The sequence below is a fragment of the Paramacrobiotus metropolitanus genome, unplaced genomic scaffold (genome assembly GCF_019649055.1).
Source record: "Paramacrobiotus metropolitanus isolate TYO unplaced genomic scaffold, Prichtersi_v1.0 Parri_scaffold0000006, whole genome shotgun sequence".
NCBI classification, from domain to species: domain Eukaryota; kingdom Metazoa; phylum Tardigrada; class Eutardigrada; order Parachela; family Macrobiotidae; genus Paramacrobiotus; species Paramacrobiotus metropolitanus.
Window position 1 is genome coordinate 636,291 of NW_026570226.1, and position 16,086 is coordinate 652,376.

Below are 16,086 nucleotides of genomic sequence, written 5' to 3' on the forward strand. Positions count from 1 at the left end.
ATTTACACCGCCTTATTGTTAAATAACGAACTGAGCTGCGCGGCGTTGGCACAATGGATGGGAATGGGGATACAACCATGAAAAGGAATACAACTATTATTGAATTGAAATACAACAAACATACAAAAAAAGCTCAAAGCATCCAAAAACAACTACCGGCTTGGAAATTCAAATATACAAAAAATTTATGAGATTATATCCGAGGTCATAGTCTGGTCCGATTTATCACTAGTCCCGGATGGACGTCTCGGTTTACGTAAAACATGAGCAATCACAGATTCCAGCACCAACAAGCATGCTCCCAGCGTCATCACCACCGCAATAACAAAGAATGCTAAGAAAAAATCTCCTTGCTGGTCCTTAAGCATGCCCACGAGTGGCGGACCCACAAGGAAAGCGATCCCCTGTATGGTAATCAGCAGCCCAATGGCGCTGGGCAGTTTATCCAAACCGAACAAATCCGCGGTCAGCACGGCATTTAGTACCATAAAGGACCCACCAAAGAATCCGAACCATCCGGCAAACACCGCTAGTTGTATGTATCCCCGCACGAAGATGACCCACAGGGTGCCAACGGCAGACAAAAAAATCATTCCGCAGTATCCCCACCGTCTAGGTATCAGATGAAAATCAGAGAACCAGCCAAAAGTGATGCGCCCAGTGAGATCACATGCACCCATAATCGAGATCAACGAGACTGCTTCAGCCTAAAAAGCAAAGAAAATTGGACCGCAATCCACTATGACTGTTGTTCGGGAACAACTCAAAATCCTCACGTAACAATAGAACAATTACCGAAGGTCCATTTATGTGTCCGACATCAGCAGTGTACAACAAAACAAACCATGTGAAAGCTTTAATAAAATACGAAGCTACGAACCTTGCTGATATTTAAGTCTTGAGCATGAGCCGGGAGGATCAGATACACACTGAGGTAACCAAACGAAGCCAGCATCACAGCGGTCGTGAACATCAGAAATAACCGGCTTTTTAAAAGCGAAAAATCGAACAGCGAACCGGAATCGATTCCACTTTTGAGATTCCTCGGCCAGGCATACAGCCAAAGTGCCCACTTTCTGAACTGTTTGGATACGCTGGCACCACTGAGATGGCGGAAGCGTGCGGTCGGTACTTGTTCGACCGTGACGACATTCTCTGGAATGCTAAGCAAAGAGGAACCGAGAACAAGCGGACCGCCGGCTCCGCGAGTAGGATAAAGGGCTGTTTCAAACAGTTCTTCCCGGATCGAGTGATGAGAAGGTACAGTGGCAAGAGATTTTCCGACTGAGCCAACTGGGTGAAGAGTAATACGAATGTGATCTTTTTCGATCGGTTGCTCATGCAGAAGGTCACAAAAAACTGGTTCGCGCTGCTTCTGCAATCTCTTCATGGGCACGGGTCGGTAGAATAATCCAGCAAGACACAGATGGAAGCTAAAAAAACAAGGCTTTATTGCAAACATCCCAGAAGGGGTTCTGAAATTTAATCTTGTTCGTTAAAATGGTTGTACATTAAACCAATATGGAACGTTTTTCAACTGGTTGGAATCTTAGAGGTCAGATGGAGAAAACCGTATTGACCAAACTCGAATTACAGAAACACGAAGACAATAATGCTGAAAATATCACAATGTCAAAAGCTAATTACCTAAAGGCGCCCAAGATCAATATGCAGCCTTTGATAGTGTACTGATCACAAAGAAAATGCAAAGTGGGTGGAAGAAGAAATGAGCCAACACCGCTGCCGGCAGCGGATAAACCATTAGCCAAGGCACGCCGCTTATCAAAATAACGGCCGACCATGACTGCAAAGGAAATCGTATTACCAATTTAAATATTCAACCGCAGATCTAAAAAAAAATCAAAATTTTGGATGAAAGATATTTCCTGATTGTTCACGAATGTCGACTTACTGATTGATGGACCATACACTAAAGCCGATCCGATACCTACTCGTAATAATGGAACAAAATTGCAACATACTCAACAAATTTAAATAAGAATAATAGGGAATGCCGTGCATACCGGATATGAGACCGTAGGTAATATACAGCTGCTCCAATTTGGTCACGAAAGAACTTGCCACAATACCGACACTGCAATTTACACGCAATATTTGCACTTCTATATCTGACTGTTGTCAAGAAAATTGCTTGAATAAATGAAAACGCTTTACAGTGGCGCAAGTGCACCGCGATGTTACTGTTGCTGTTACCTGTAAATGAAACCTCCAACAACTACCACACTGCGGAAGGAAAAAATGTTGCTTAATGCTGTGGCGAAAGGACCTAAAATAAAACGAAATATGTACCCACATACATTAATATACATCTACAGAGTAAATTCTATCGTACTATAGTTCTATAAAAAGGCACATGCCTATTTTATATACAGGGTCGTACTAATAAACTCTCGATTAAATCAAATTTATTACTGATCAGTCGCAACTTTCTCGTTCTGTAATTACTGAAACCGTTTCGAACTGAAACCGATTTCAATTGCTAACCAAAACAAATATACTATATAGTACAGTTTATTAGTACAAGTGCCTCTCTTAAAAATTCTAACACGGTACCTAAATAAATCGTTTCGGCATTTAAAGACTTAAATTATCCGAACGCCATTGTAGATTTAAATGATTTAATAATGGTCATTATTAATCAGTCGAACGAAAACACAGATTGCGCAACTAGAATATTTAAATGTTGATATGTTTATGAATTACTACAATATTTCCGCGCTCCTTCACCAGCTTACCTAACCAGCTGCAGGTAACGCAGTTCAGTGAATAAACCCAAGCGATATCAGCTGATGTTCTTTCATAATTGGCCAGCAGTTCCATAAATATTACCCCGAAGGAATACGATGTGCCGTTAACGATCAAATTCATCAAGAAACATCCAAGTACAACAAACCAGCCCCAACCTACAAAAAAGTCAAAAACTACGTAATGCGACCGCCGACAATAACCACTTTACTACTCAACAGTAAACAAGTTCAATCACGCGGCCACGTGCTGTCAGCTTGCCGATCACGTTATAGCTAGGTGTTACGATGACATTTGCGCGACCCTAGATGTCCTTTACAAAGAATAAACTACAGAAAAATATTCGAAAACACAGTACTAGTAACACAAAAATTTTCCGACTTGTTAAAACTGCCCAACTATTGCACAAGTACCATAACTGTTACCGACAAAATTAATTTCTCTTACCATATTCTGTCCTCTTGCGACTAAAAGAAACTCGACACACTTTATGCTTAGAATGTGTAGATATTTATATATGAATAATATTTAAAAGTAAATACATACACGAGTATACAGGAGCAGTATGAAGTCTGAGCAATCTGCTAAGATATTGTGCAAGGTACTTAGTCTGAATGCATTCATCTTCTAAACTAAAGATGTTTCCAGTAACTCGCCAAATAGTTCACAAAAGTATGATTATAATACTAAATTACCAGCTCTTCCAGTTCACATACGTTGGCAGGATCAGAACTTCAGTGGCGAACAAAGGGTTAACAAAAAACCCGAAAATAAACCACCGGCCGTACTAAGTGGAAAGCGCCGTAAGTCGGTCGATTGCAAAATCCAAAACGAATTATATTTATTTATTTATTTTTTACCAAAACAAATTATTAATTTTATTCTTTTACAAAAAATTTCTGGTAAATATATTTTTTTACAGAAAAAAGTAATTTCTTCTTATCATAACGTACACACAAGGAAGTATAATTTACCTCCGTCAGGTGGCGCAAAGATTTTAGACTGAGGCACTTCGGTAACCGTGATCACTGCATTTTCTAAACCAGCATCACCGTAAAAACCAAGTTTCTTCGTCTGCGGAACGGGTTCCAACATGGGATCAGCCTCTACATCCGATCTGCAAAATATTAAATGGGATCATAAACCCAGGAGAAAGCAAATTCAACGGCACTATACCGACTCGGGTCTCGCTCTAAAATGAAAATCAGAAATTCTCCAACTTACCCAAGCCGTGATTTAAAGTTGTGGTTTTCTTTTACATCATGCATTGTGCTGCAGCTTGTTTTGCTTCGCAGTCTATCTCGGTGGTAATTGTCTCAGCTGACAATTGGTTCAAAAGCGACCAGATAAGGACGCGATTAATCCATTCAAACTTATGCCAACTGCCTCCAATCAGCTAAAGGAATGCCGCCGATGTTGCTGATTTCGACCACAAATACGGAGTGTTCGATAAATCTACACTCGCGATCAGCTGCAACAATTATCTCAAAGAACCGAAGGAAACACGTTGAATCGACTTCGCGAATGTCCACAGGAAATTGGGAAATCAAATTCTGCAGATGTTGTCAGATGGCCTTCCTTCGTCGGTTAAGGTTTTGGGATCGGATAAAATGAGAAATTTTTATACCAGAACGAGTGTTCCGACCGCTTTTGAAGGAGCGCAAAATAAAGCAGCAAAACTACAAGTACAATAAATTGTTAATAAACTTCGTACAGGCTGTTATTAGTGTTATAGCAGAATCAGCAATTTTATGAATAACTCCGTATCGTCGAGGCCACTCTAGGGTGGAAATGATAATACGGCAGGTACGGTAGCAGCATTGGCAAGGATAAAACCAAGTTGACAACGAGAATCCATTAAAATACCTGCCTTGCCGAAAAGTTGAATTTTTTTGTGATTTGCTGGATTTGCGAAGCACAAGTACAGAACATGATCACATTGTGCAGACCTGCTGCTATCCGCGTGATCACGGGTGCACAATCGGTCAGCGGATATTTTACTGCATATTAGCGAAAGCGACTTCCGATTCATTGTTCAACAATCATAATACTGTTGGTACAATAAAACAAAATTTGGTATGTTTGTGCTCCTCATGGTCAGTCCCCATACTCATATCTGTACGCGTATATATACAATACTCTATGTGCGGCATATGGTCTGAAACTGAATGGTACTATGGATAAGGTATTAGGGTTTATGGATTAGTAATATACAGCGCCATTTTTCCCGAAATTGTGACGTTTTAGCAAGGTGGGTATATATATATACCCATTATGGTTTTGGTGACTTTAACTGGCTTACGAGTTTTTTTTTTTTTTTTTTTCTACACTTATATTATTTTATTTCAAAACTCAAGGTACACGAGTATTTGTCGCAAATTTTCTATAAAAGTGAAAGATTTGTACTGAATACACAGCTTACGAGTTAAGGAGTTAAAGACTTTAAGATTTAGAAGTACTTGTGACTTGCGGTGGAAAATTAGAAATACAACTTATAGAGCCTTCTACCGCGTAATAGGTGTATACAACACATGCCGAAATACATTTTGTACGACGAATAAAGCTTACGGTAATTTAAAAACGTAAAACAAACAGATTACAGAATAACAGATTAATAAGACAGTTAATTAATTTTAATTTTACTTACGATATTAAATCCAGGCAGGTCAATTTTTCAACGGTTCGAAGTTTGACTTTGAATACGCGCAGTCGCCGTCAGCCTACCACAACCGGCAGCCACCCTTCAGATACCGTACATCATTCTGTTGCCGTTGGCTCGTTGCGCAACCAGCGACAGCAGTTACGATGTAAATTTTTCAACTTCACAGTCCGCAACATCTTCCATTGTAGTTTGCGAAGATGATAAGTAATAATTGGTAATTTATGATTGAATTGCTGCAGAAGTTCTTCATCACTGCGTCGTGGCAAGTGAGCTGCAAATCCGATGGTTGACAATGTCGGGAACTGTGTGCGAGGACGTCATGCCTGTTGCAACGAGACGATGCACTCGTTCGCAGTCACGGTTTCGAAGTTTGGATGTTGGCGGTGAAATGCCTGTTAGTGTTGCCTCAACAGAGTGGACAGCAGAGGAGGAAAAGACTTTGATTAAGAAAGTACTTTGCCGTTTAACCATTAACGATATAATGGGTTATCGTAAGCGATTGAACATGGTTAACTGGAATGTATGCGCACTGAAACACCGCGAACCCCACGAGTGCAAGGAGAAAATGGAAGAAATCATAGCGAAGGTCTGTTAATCATTAACAGTTAATGATTAAAATCAGGTCGGACGTTACGTATCATTTCGTACCGCGTTACCCTTTTTTTTCTATCCATTGCGACCATTTAAAACCATAATATTCCTTGATTTCAGATTTTGTGTTTTTTGCAGATAAGAAAAAATCGTACGCTGCCGGAAATTTTAAGTGAATTACTGTGGCACGAACGCCAAAAAAGGAAAGACTGGGACGAGATCGGAGGAGATCACCCGAACTTCGAACCCAGAGTATGAGGATTACGGTTTTCTACAAAATTTAATAGTAGTACTGTTTCTCACTTTTCTGGTACGATTTTTAGCAGCCTTGCTTGGCATACATGTATACTAGTACTAATACGATGAGGTAGATACTGCCATACTGGTAACAGTTAGCTTTTACCATGTACCTAGTTTTAATTGATCACATTAAGTACTGTACCTTTTTGCAATTTCATTACCGTTAATTTATGACAGTAAAATACTCAGAAAAAGGAGTTCTTAAAATAAAAAATAAAGCGGATTCCTGAATCCGATCAAGTACAGTGATACAAGAATTTTTATCTAAGAGTGAACAAACCATGCCTTTTCAGAAACGAATCAAGCTTATCCCTAGTACTCCTGCTGAATTGACGGTCGACGAAAACATCGTAATTCCAGTTTATGGAAGAAAAGGCACAAAAATGCCTCGTAGACGCATAGCAAAATATTTTAGTAATTTTCCAAAAGACCCGCAAACGCCTTATGAAATCTATGTTAGCGAAAGAAGGGAGAACAACAGATTGAAGGTATTTCACACTTTACTGTTATTAATTTTGTTTGTTCGACTTTGTTGTACTTGCTTTGTGATGGGGTGCGAATTCTTTTTCATGTTATAGCTGACGGGAACAGAAGCTTTAAAAGCTTACCGCTCTGCATGGTTAGGACTTCCTGATACGGAAATGCTCGAATATATCGACAAGTCCATGATGGACCATCAGCGCTACCAGGTACCGAAAGATGAAGTGATCATTACCGGATTTAGTTTTTAAACTTACCGAATTATGTTCTGGTAATTTGCTAAAAGTTTCTGGGGTTTTAAAAATTAGCCTTTTTATTCTGAAAATTTAGTGTACTGTGTATGTACTGTGTATTGTACAGAGTACTATACTGTTTTGTCATTACTCGTAGAGCATTATGAAAATAGGAAGTGAGAGATTGGTAATCACAAATTATCCACCAGAAATTGTAAATTTACTCACATTGGGATTCGGCGTTGTGGTTTCTTGACAGCTATACAAGTGATGGTTTGAAATAAAAAATTCGTGTGCACATCATGGTTCGTGTGTATATTAAATAGTCTTTCAGGTTGAAATGGATGAATTTATTGCCGAGAATCCCGATATTCGTATGGATAAGCAGCGCCTCCTGTTGAATCCACTGGAACGGAATCTTTTGTTCCACAGATCAGTTTCTCAAAATGCTTTCCATCCAGAGGCCTATCCAGGGGCCACATCGGGACATAAACTATATATCATGGAACAGGAGACGAAACACATCAAATCTGCCGGCTGGCTAACGTTGGTCAACCGGAAATGGCAGGAAATGTGTACCTACGAAAAGGAAGAATACCAGATACGCATCAGAGCGGTATGTTAGCGGCTTAGCCCTAACATGCTTCGAAATATTCATAAAATTATTTATCTGAATGAGGATATCTGAAAGTGACCGAAGTTTTAACAAAAATTGAAATTGCAGATGTGGAAGCAGTACGAAAGTGCAGCGCAGCATTTCATAGATCAGTGCGCGGAAGATATGCGGGATTCTATGCGGGACAAGATTCGCAAAACCCCAAAAACGCTTGATAACAAGCCCCTCAAAACCGTGGCAGGGGAAAATGCCAAAGAAAATATCTTAAACCCTGCTGAATCCGTAAGGATTAGGAAATACACACCTGTGTTTGATTTGTTCTGCGGGCAAGTAGGCCTTCAGGTAATTTATGGTTTCAGAAAGCTGTCGAAGCAGTGGGCGATAAGAAACAGAAAAAACCTGACTTCAGCGGATGCTCTTACTTCGTTTCTCAAAATGAGTTGGAATACCTTGCTCACTGTCCATTCAGTACGATTGATGACGTACGAAAAAAATTGAGGAAGATATATAAGAAATTGCCACTAGCGCGTCAGGTACGTGGATTATACTGTCCTCTCCGTTGTGAGCCCTCATGATTTTGGCGGTGCTTGCATGCACTAGTTGACCGCGAGTTTACACCTGTCCACAGCAGAGGTTAAATTATCATTTGCTAGCAGAGGTTAAATTATCATCGACCGAAGCGAAGCGAAGGTCCTCTATGTTCAAGAAAACAGGAAATTTTGTCCGTCGGTCACGCACGTCGGTCACGCACTAAGTTGTCGGTCACGCCCTAACCAGTTACAACGTGACCGACACTTATGGGCACTTAGAAAGGACTTCCAAGCGCTCAGTAACACTTAGGCACTACAACTTAGGGAAGCCGTTGACCGAGCATTACGGCAAAGCACTCATGGGCTTCCTAACGTGCTTATTATCCTAACGGTCCTGAGATCAAGTTCCTTTATATTCAAAAAATAAACCCTTATTTTTTTTCGGTAGAATATTTACCACCGACTGTGAGGTTAGCACCGTTCTAGGCTATCACTATAAGCCCGATGCGAGACTCGAGAGTCGGAACAGTACAAGGGAATGTAACCCAGCAAATCCTTACATTCAGATTGATTCAGGTCTCTTACTAAGAAAAAATGGATTGGCAGGTGTGTAGACACTGAGAAACTGCAGAACGGTCAACGCGTAATACGGCATCTGCCGCAGTGTTGCACAGTAGCACTGCACGCCCCATCGCGGGCAACTTTTGTTTTATGTGGCGCCCAGAACTGGCGCATGGGCGTACAAGCCATTGCGTTTTTAAAAGCGCAAGGACGCTGTTAGCAGTAGGTTTGTGACGCAGTGATTTCGAATTTTTGCATTTTCGTTGCAATTTGCGATAAATACTTTCGCACGCGCATCAAACATCCCAAAATAAAGCGGAATGACATTTTATAGATGTAATAGGTAGGTGTTGTGCAGTGTTGTATTTACTATTGTCCCAAAACCTTACTTACTTTTTACTTTTCGTCTGGCTATTGACTTTACTATTTACTTTACTATTTACTTTTCATAATCTTTCTTCCTTACTTTTACTTACTTTTTACTTTTTTTATCGTAGCCTTACTTACTTTTACTAACTTAGTAATCCCTAGTAAACTAGTATTTACTAGTCGTGTTTTGCGAAAAATCGCAGTACGCAACAAAAGTTTTCAATTTTGCCATAATTATTCATTTCTTAAGCTTATTCCGTATCTAAAACAAAAATAACTGCTTGTATTATGCGACAGTGTGCACACCGATTACGTAATTTCAATTTGTGCTCAGAAATTTGTTTCAATGAAGCAATTTGGTTCTGGGCAGTGTAAAGTTACAGTACAGATACTTAATATTTTAACAAAAATTAGCAAAAGTCATTACACCGTATCCGTTGCAGTGAAGCAGCACTAGCTAATGCGCCTGGCAGTCAAGTAACTCGCCCACCTAGGCGTTGAAGGCGTCTGCAGTACAGAAATTTTAGCGCTTCAGAAGAAAACCTGTACTGCCAAACGTAATTGCTATGGAAAAGAGCATGTTCAGCAGAATTCTGATGATGCCCGTCACTTTTATCTGTTGCGGACGCTTAGTAAAAAGACTGCTTTACTAATTAAACTATTCCCGTTTCGCGCCTCTTACTTTTACTTACTATTTACTTCTGAAGCCTCGGCTGCCCTTACTTTTACTTTACTTTTACTTTTCCGTTTTGCTGTTTACTTACTTTTTACTTAATTAGTAAAAGGCAAAAACGGCTTAATAAGTAAGGTTTACTATTTACTTTTACTAAGTAAAGCAACACTAGTGTTGTGTTTGCAGCTGACCCGTAGCTCCAGCACAAGGTTCCCTATTCATAGCTTTGGTAGCAATTAGAATGCTAATATTTCATGCATCGTGTAATAATTAATAAGCGTGTGGCTGTTCCCCCTCGCACCGCCACTTTTTGGCTGTTCTTACTACCTTTAGGCTATCTGCTCTATCATTTGAAAATAAATTCTAACACCACCTTTTGACTATTGCCACCACCATCGTACAATTTTGGCTATTTCCAGCTCTTAAATACACTTTTCAAACAATGTGTGGCTTGCGTCCTAAAGAACTGGTTAACAGATTGCCACAGCTTGGCCATTTATAACGGCGCTTTTTCTTCACGATTGGGGCACAGTCGGCCGGAAAAGTACTGAACCATGTTTTCACCGTGCTGCATCTGTTAACCAAATTTTTTTGCGCCTTCTTATCACTGAATTTTGCTTTTTGATTGTTAATGATTTCGATCGCGGATCGAAAGCAGTAGCGAAAACGCCACTGTCATAACCAGTTTGTTGCTGTTGACAATTTCAGACGGACTCAGTGATCACCGTTGCCCGTATCTAAGGAGGTGAGAATAAAACAAAAGGAGGTGTAGAAAGTTGGTGACAATAGCCAATGGTGGTGTAGAAAATAATTTTAAAAAGGTGGTGCGAATAGCCAAAGGAGGTGCCAGGATGTGCGAATAGCCATTTCCAGTTAATAAAAGTTGTTACAGGAATGTGAGAAAATGTATATTTCTGACCAATATATTCAAAAAACCTACTCGTATCACTTGCAGTATAAAGAGTGCGGTAAGTACGGTTCCAACTTAGAAAAGATAAGCGGCATTTACTCGTACCTTTAGGAGTATTAAAGCGGCGTTAATATTCCTTGCATCTTATTCTTGTACAAATTCTGAGTAATGAACGCTAGTATACGAGTGTTTCGGAAATACATCCTTGTACCAATATCGTTATCAAAGACTTTGCTGTATTACTTACAATATACGAGTATATGTAGAATAGAAAAGCAGACTTGAACGTATGACCTTGCTGGGTTATATTCCCTTCTACTGTTTCTAACAGAGCTTCGCTTCGGTCTTATAGTGCTAGCCTCAAGCGGTGCACTTTCCTAGTTTAAAATTTTTCAGGAGCTTTATATCGCGAAAGCTAGAAGTTCGGGAAATATTTATTGAAGGATCATCAGACGAAATTTGAAAGACATCCATCCTTGTGATTTTTTTGTTGTGAATTTTATCATAACTCTTAGTGTTCTTGCACTGTCAAACAGTATTACGAGTATGTTGTGTGGCCGATCGACATTTTGTTTTGGTACTTCACTACCCCGAAGATTATTATGCCCGGGTCAAGCAAGTACTTGTCTGGTGGACACCGTAATTATGCAGACGGTATTTTCTGTGTTAGTTATTTTTACGGATAAATCATAAACAACAACAAAATAAATCCAAGTCTTGAACGCATTCCAAGTTCCGACAAGCTAATCTCTTCAGATAATTATAACATAACACGAAGCACAAAACTTTACACTGGTACAATTCTAACGCATTGCATCAGAAGACGACTAGGAAAATAATACATCAAAAATTAAGAAGCTATGAAGGCATTACTATGTCTCTTTTGGTGCCATCCAGACCTGGGCAGTTAATTTTAACTATTTAACTTAACGCGAGTTATTTTCGAGTTATTGAGTTATAACTTAACTCTTTAGCGTAACTCGCTCGGAAGAAAACTTAACTCTAACTTAACTCTCGTAAAAATAGTATATATTGTCTATGGTAGCGTAACTCGCGGTGTAACTCGAAACTCGGTTTTCCTGCATAAATAACTTAACTCTTAGCGCAACTCGCACGCTCCCTGTAACTCTTAACTCTAACTGTGGGTCGATTTTCCATAACTGCCCAGGTCTGGTGCCATCAGCTCTCTCACGCGCTGCATTAAAATACGGTTTCCTTGCCGGGCTTCTTCGCTGACCAAAACGAAATTCAAAAATCCATGCGGAAGATGGGGTATCAAGTCCATCGTCATGGCTTTGTCCAAGTCATGTAGTCTTTTGGCCAGCTGTACCGTATCGTCCAAAAAGGGATCCACATGGGCAGCAACCAGCGCTACCGGCGGCAACGCCTTCAATAAAGTAGCATCAGCTAACACTGGTGACAGCAACGGATCATCTACTGGGACCTGGCTGAAATTGTATCGTTTCAACGGACTCATCATCTTCGTCCACGGGGCATATGGATTCATAATAGATTTTGCGCGCTGTCGAGCAAAAGTCGTAGTGCGCCGAAATGGGTATTCAACAGTGTCTCGGATACCTTGATATCCCCGGGACATTGCTCCAGTCACACGGGAAACGGTACTCGTCAAGCGAGACGTAATAGGGGATGCCACGGAATAAAAATGTTGGGCCGATGGGATGCGGAATAGGAAATTTTGTTCAGCCTTGATGGCTTCTTGAGCTCTGGCTTCTTTCTGTTTCTCGTGCTGTCTAGCATCAACAGTTCCATTGTCCGGGGAGGATGCAAAAGAAGCCATCTCCTCCATTCCTGCAATTAATGTTTAAATTACGATTTGGCAAAAAGTTGCAGCAAGTATCACTGGGAGTCTTCGCTCAACACCTAAATTTATAATTGTACTAAGAAATTGCGAAATGATAATTTTAAAAACCATAACTTATACCAATACACCCACTGCAACAGTTAATTCCAAAACAAGTAACAAATAAAAATATTGTCTAGATTAAATGTTCAAATCGGTTTGCTTCGTATCAATATGGATATGTCTACCTTTCAATTCCGATGGGCTCAGTTCATCCCAACTAGTTTTGGATGCTTGGGAAGGACTGGAATCGGTGGAATCATGTGTTAAATTCTGAATATCCCCAACGTTATTCGGCTCGGGTAAACCGGCATACGCCCCCAGACATCTATTCAAAATCCCCACTGGTATCAACGGATCCATAATGGCCAACAATCTTGATGGTGATGGAGTATATTGCGCCAAGAACGGTGCATACGCCGCTAAAATCCCGCTAGGCATTCGGATTCCTTCCATAAAGCATTTAAATGCCACTCCAAAGATCAAATTTCCGCCAGCAGAATCTCCAATGAGCACAATACGCTGTCCCGTCCATCCCAGTTTATGTGGATACTTTAACGCCCAGCAATATGCAAAGAAGCATTCCTCTATTGCCCGTGGATAGGGAGCTTCTGGTGCCAGTGTGTAGTCAATGGACAGCAACGGCACACCAATCTCTTTCGTCCACTCTCTCAAATACAGGTCACAGGCTTTGCTCGACTGCGATATAAAACCGCCGCCATGCAAATGGAAAAGAAGGACCTCGGATTTGGGTTGCACGCGCCCAGGCAGCTTGAACGATTTGACGCCATCGTTGTTATCGATGAAGAGCTGACCTTCGCGTATGCCAGCTGACATTAATCGGCACTGAACTGGTCGTAGTCCAATGTGACAAACGGGCGGTGATACCGTCACATCCGCTCCGGTATCGCAGTGGGGTAAAACAAAGCTGTCAGGGGGTATGGAGAACTCCCGATTGAGATCGATTTTCGGCAGCAAATACCAGTGAATCGGATCCCAGAAACGCGATTCGGAAATGCTCCAGAAGGCCTTGCAGAACCGAATGTCCAGCTCGCGAGTGGATGCAACCAGCACCTGGAATATATTCACGTTTAAACAAAGCTGTATTAAGGCTGCATGTTTGTCGTTTTTTTAGCCATTCGAACCGTTCACCACAAAATCGCTCCGTTGTTTGTTTATTTACAATTAGAGGCCAAATATTCTATCCTCGTGGGTGATTACGGACCATTGTTTTGCTGTATGTTCATGTTATTTAGCCAGTCTAATTTCCAGTTAAGCGGAAACAATGTGCCGATAAAATTAGTTTTTATCTACTGCATGCATAAAGTAAAATCCTTATTTAACCAAATCATCCGTTAATTATAAACGGTAGACCACAGGTCATCAACGAGGGCGACAATGCGGAAAAGCACTCTACCGATGAATTTTGGATACCTTATATATAATCGCCAAACGAAAAAAAAATTTTGTTGAACCGAATTCGATAAGCACTTATGGCAGTCTTATCGTTAGTTATTTCATTCATGTAAGGTGTAAGACAAGCGTACTACGCTTGTCTCTCGCCTTACATGAATAAGTTAGAAAGTTACTGTACTGCATCTCCTCGCCGGGGTCGCGTCACCTACTCGGTGTATTCAAAAGTTCAATTTTTGGACCCATAGTTCATTGCCAGGATGTTTCGACCGCTTGACGTTCAGTCGTAAGAGCAGCCAGTTCTAAATTCCAGTACATAGTATGCACTATGCAGTATGAATACTTCGGACTGATATTATATTATCTCACTTATCCAGTTATCCATTAAGCATCACGAAATTCTTGGAATTACCGCGGTTGGAAAGCATGTATCAGATTACATGCGTCTTTAACCACCGACTGCCCAATATCGATTTTATGAGACCCATGAAGTCGCAATCAATCAATATGTACGCAAAAAAGCAAGAGCCTCAATATGTACGCAAAAAAGCATTGCAGCACAAACTGCATACTGCGATTCTGCGAGTAGCCGGATTTCTCGCTCTTGTACTCTTCAGCTGACCGTAGGACAAAAATTCAAAATATTCTGCGGACGAAAACTTCACCTCTAGCTAAAGCAGATTAAAGCTTTAAATTTCGATGGGAAGCCGTCAAAACAGAAATTTCCAATTTCCAGAAATCATAAATAACTGCCTACGGCGCAATCGATCCAAGCCGAACGAAAATAAAAACACCGACTAAATGAACATCTACGCACTGAGTACAATACTCGTACAAAAATAATATCAGACCTACGGTCACCTACCCTTTTAGTCGCAAATTGTAATTACCATTTCCACCAACACCGAAAAATAAGTGAAAAAAGATACGCTGCATAGGGCCGACGTTGGCAAACATTTTCGGGAGACTAACCTGCGCTTTGAGCTGGGGATTTAGGATAAATTTTCGCGATGCCACCAGATTCCTTCCCAGATAATCCAGTGCCTGTGGACCACTTCCCGGGCACTCTTCTTCCAGCTGCTGATACTTCTCAGCAAATGTTGCCAGCGCGGTAGTAATTACCGTATGCATAGCGGTTCGGATGCTCGGACACAGATAAAACGCCGTACAATTTCCATAAAAACACAGCTGGTTCAGAGTCTCAACGTTAACCATCCATTCATCCAGTAATTCTTGCCCGTTCCGCGGGAACAAATCATGTTGTCCACTGGCGCGTTCCGCATCAATCATTTTCTCAGCATAATTCAATAATGCCCGCATCATCCCCAGCACCTCCACGTAGTCGCCGATTTCTTGCTGGCATTTGCTCCGTCGAAAATAGAAGGACTCGCGATGCTCTTTCATGTACAGCAGCGACTCCAGCAGCTTGATCAAGCAGGCATCCACAATGGATAACAGACTGCGGTAACCGTTTCCTTCGATGTTTGGAGCCACGTCAAAGTATGTGGCATTCTTGGAAATTTTCTCACACTGCACGTCCACTTCTGGAATGTGGGAACACAGCAATGCCAAAGTGGACAGCAGACTAGTGTATTTAGGATCTTCGGGCTCTTTAGCCATACTGAGAGTGCGATAATACGCAGCATTTTCGCGGGCTGTACTGAGGATATACTGGAACAGATTAATCCGAGTTGATGAGGACACTTTCGTTGCAGGAATACTGGGTCCTTCTTGCAAAGGGGGATCAGCGTCAGGAGTTAATGTGGACAAGTCCATAGAGGCTTCGTCGTGAAAGATGACAGAGAGCACTATATCGATAGCTTTGCGGATCATTTTCGAATAAACGGTACATACAGCAATCTAAAACAATAACAGTAACTCCTAAAAATAATTCAAAAAAAGCAGTCAAGCAAACACCAACAACAGCTGACGTTAACTCACTTATTTTTACTCTGACTACGAAAACAAACTCAAACTAAAAGCAAATGGCATGGAATTCATCGAATTCCTCTGTAATCTGCCGTAGGTTGTTTAGAATGGACGTGAATCATTCATTTCGGTAACGCCTACAAAGGAGGGCGGCTCGATCATTCGATATCAGTCGATAACGCATCCACATGA

General features: G+C 40.9%; 3 protein-coding genes across 5 annotated transcripts; 1 reads left to right on the forward strand and 2 right to left on the reverse strand.

Moving 5' to 3' along the window:
- On the reverse strand, nt 1-4,800 carry LOC129581580 (monocarboxylate transporter 12-like). Its single transcript, XM_055472744.1, has 9 exons — nt 3,991-4,800; nt 3,741-3,883; nt 2,757-2,924; nt 2,215-2,287; nt 2,025-2,095; nt 1,913-1,948; nt 1,648-1,804; nt 881-1,433; nt 1-707 (listed from the first exon to the last, which is right to left on the reverse strand). The coding sequence occupies exons 1-9, from the start codon at nt 4,032-4,034 to the stop codon at nt 186-188; spliced, it is 1,767 nt and encodes a 588-aa protein (XP_055328719.1). The 5' UTR covers nt 4,035-4,800; the 3' UTR covers nt 1-185.
- A 77-nt stretch (nt 4,801-4,877) lies between these two features.
- LOC129581582 (uncharacterized) lies at nt 4,878-11,575 on the forward strand. 3 transcript variants are annotated; one of them, XM_055472748.1, is made up of 9 exons: nt 4,878-5,017; nt 5,668-6,014; nt 6,158-6,271; nt 6,613-6,807; nt 6,898-7,008; nt 7,367-7,648; nt 7,757-7,930; nt 8,008-8,181; nt 11,088-11,575. In XM_055472748.1, exons 2-9 carry the CDS (start codon nt 5,721-5,723, stop codon nt 11,130-11,132), a joined length of 1,389 nt encoding a protein of 462 aa, XP_055328723.1. In that variant the 5' UTR covers nt 4,878-5,017; nt 5,668-5,720; the 3' UTR covers nt 11,133-11,575. The 3 variants fall into 3 exon arrangements, with proteins under 3 accessions (XP_055328723.1, XP_055328724.1, XP_055328722.1); XM_055472749.1 differs by lacking the exon at nt 4,878-5,017 and adding an exon at nt 5,559-5,573; XM_055472747.1 differs by lacking the exon at nt 4,878-5,017 and having other exon boundaries at nt 5,559-6,014; nt 11,088-11,574.
- Nucleotides 11,287-15,935, reverse strand: LOC129581576 (hormone-sensitive lipase-like). Its single transcript, XM_055472727.1, has 3 exons — nt 14,938-15,935; nt 12,741-13,626; nt 11,287-12,500 (listed from the first exon to the last, which is right to left on the reverse strand). Exons 1-3 carry the CDS (start codon nt 15,796-15,798, stop codon nt 11,827-11,829), a joined length of 2,421 nt encoding a protein of 806 aa, XP_055328702.1. The 5' UTR covers nt 15,799-15,935; the 3' UTR covers nt 11,287-11,826.
- Between the last annotated feature and the right edge of the window lie 151 nt (nt 15,936-16,086).

What these genes read in the sequence shown, in the direction of transcription:
- LOC129581582 (XM_055472748.1), top strand. Translation starts at nt 5,721, where the DNA reads ATGTCGGGAACTGTGTGCGAGGACGTCATGCCTGTTGCAACGAGACGA. An exon ending in GGGAGAACAACAGATTGAAG is followed by an intron (nt 6,808 to 6,897) that starts GTATTTCACACT and finishes TTCATGTTATAG; the next exon opens with CTGACGGGAACAGAAGCTTT. An exon ending in ACCAGATACGCATCAGAGCG is followed by an intron (nt 7,649 to 7,756) that starts GTATGTTAGCGG and finishes TTGAAATTGCAG; the next exon opens with ATGTGGAAGCAGTACGAAAG.
- LOC129581580 (XM_055472744.1), bottom strand. Translation starts at nt 4,034, where the DNA reads ATGCATGATGTAAAAGAAAACCACAACTTTAAATCACGGCTTGG. An exon ending in CTTTGCGCCACCTGACGGAG is followed by an intron (nt 2,925 to 3,740) that starts GTAAATTATACT and finishes ACTTTTTTGTAG; the next exon opens with GTTGGGGCTGGTTTGTTGTA. An exon ending in AGTGTATGGTCCATCAATCA is followed by an intron (nt 1,805 to 1,912) that starts GTAAGTCGACAT and finishes TTTCCTTTGCAG; the next exon opens with TCATGGTCGGCCGTTATTTT.
- LOC129581576 (XM_055472727.1), bottom strand. Translation starts at nt 15,798, where the DNA reads ATGATCCGCAAAGCTATCGATATAGTGCTCTCTGTCATCTTTCACGAC. An exon ending in ATCCCCAGCTCAAAGCGCAG is followed by an intron (nt 13,627 to 14,937) that starts GTTAGTCTCCCG and finishes AATATATTCCAG; the next exon opens with GTGCTGGTTGCATCCACTCG. An exon ending in GAGCCCATCGGAATTGAAAG is followed by an intron (nt 12,501 to 12,740) that starts GTAGACATATCC and finishes CATTAATTGCAG; the next exon opens with GAATGGAGGAGATGGCTTCT.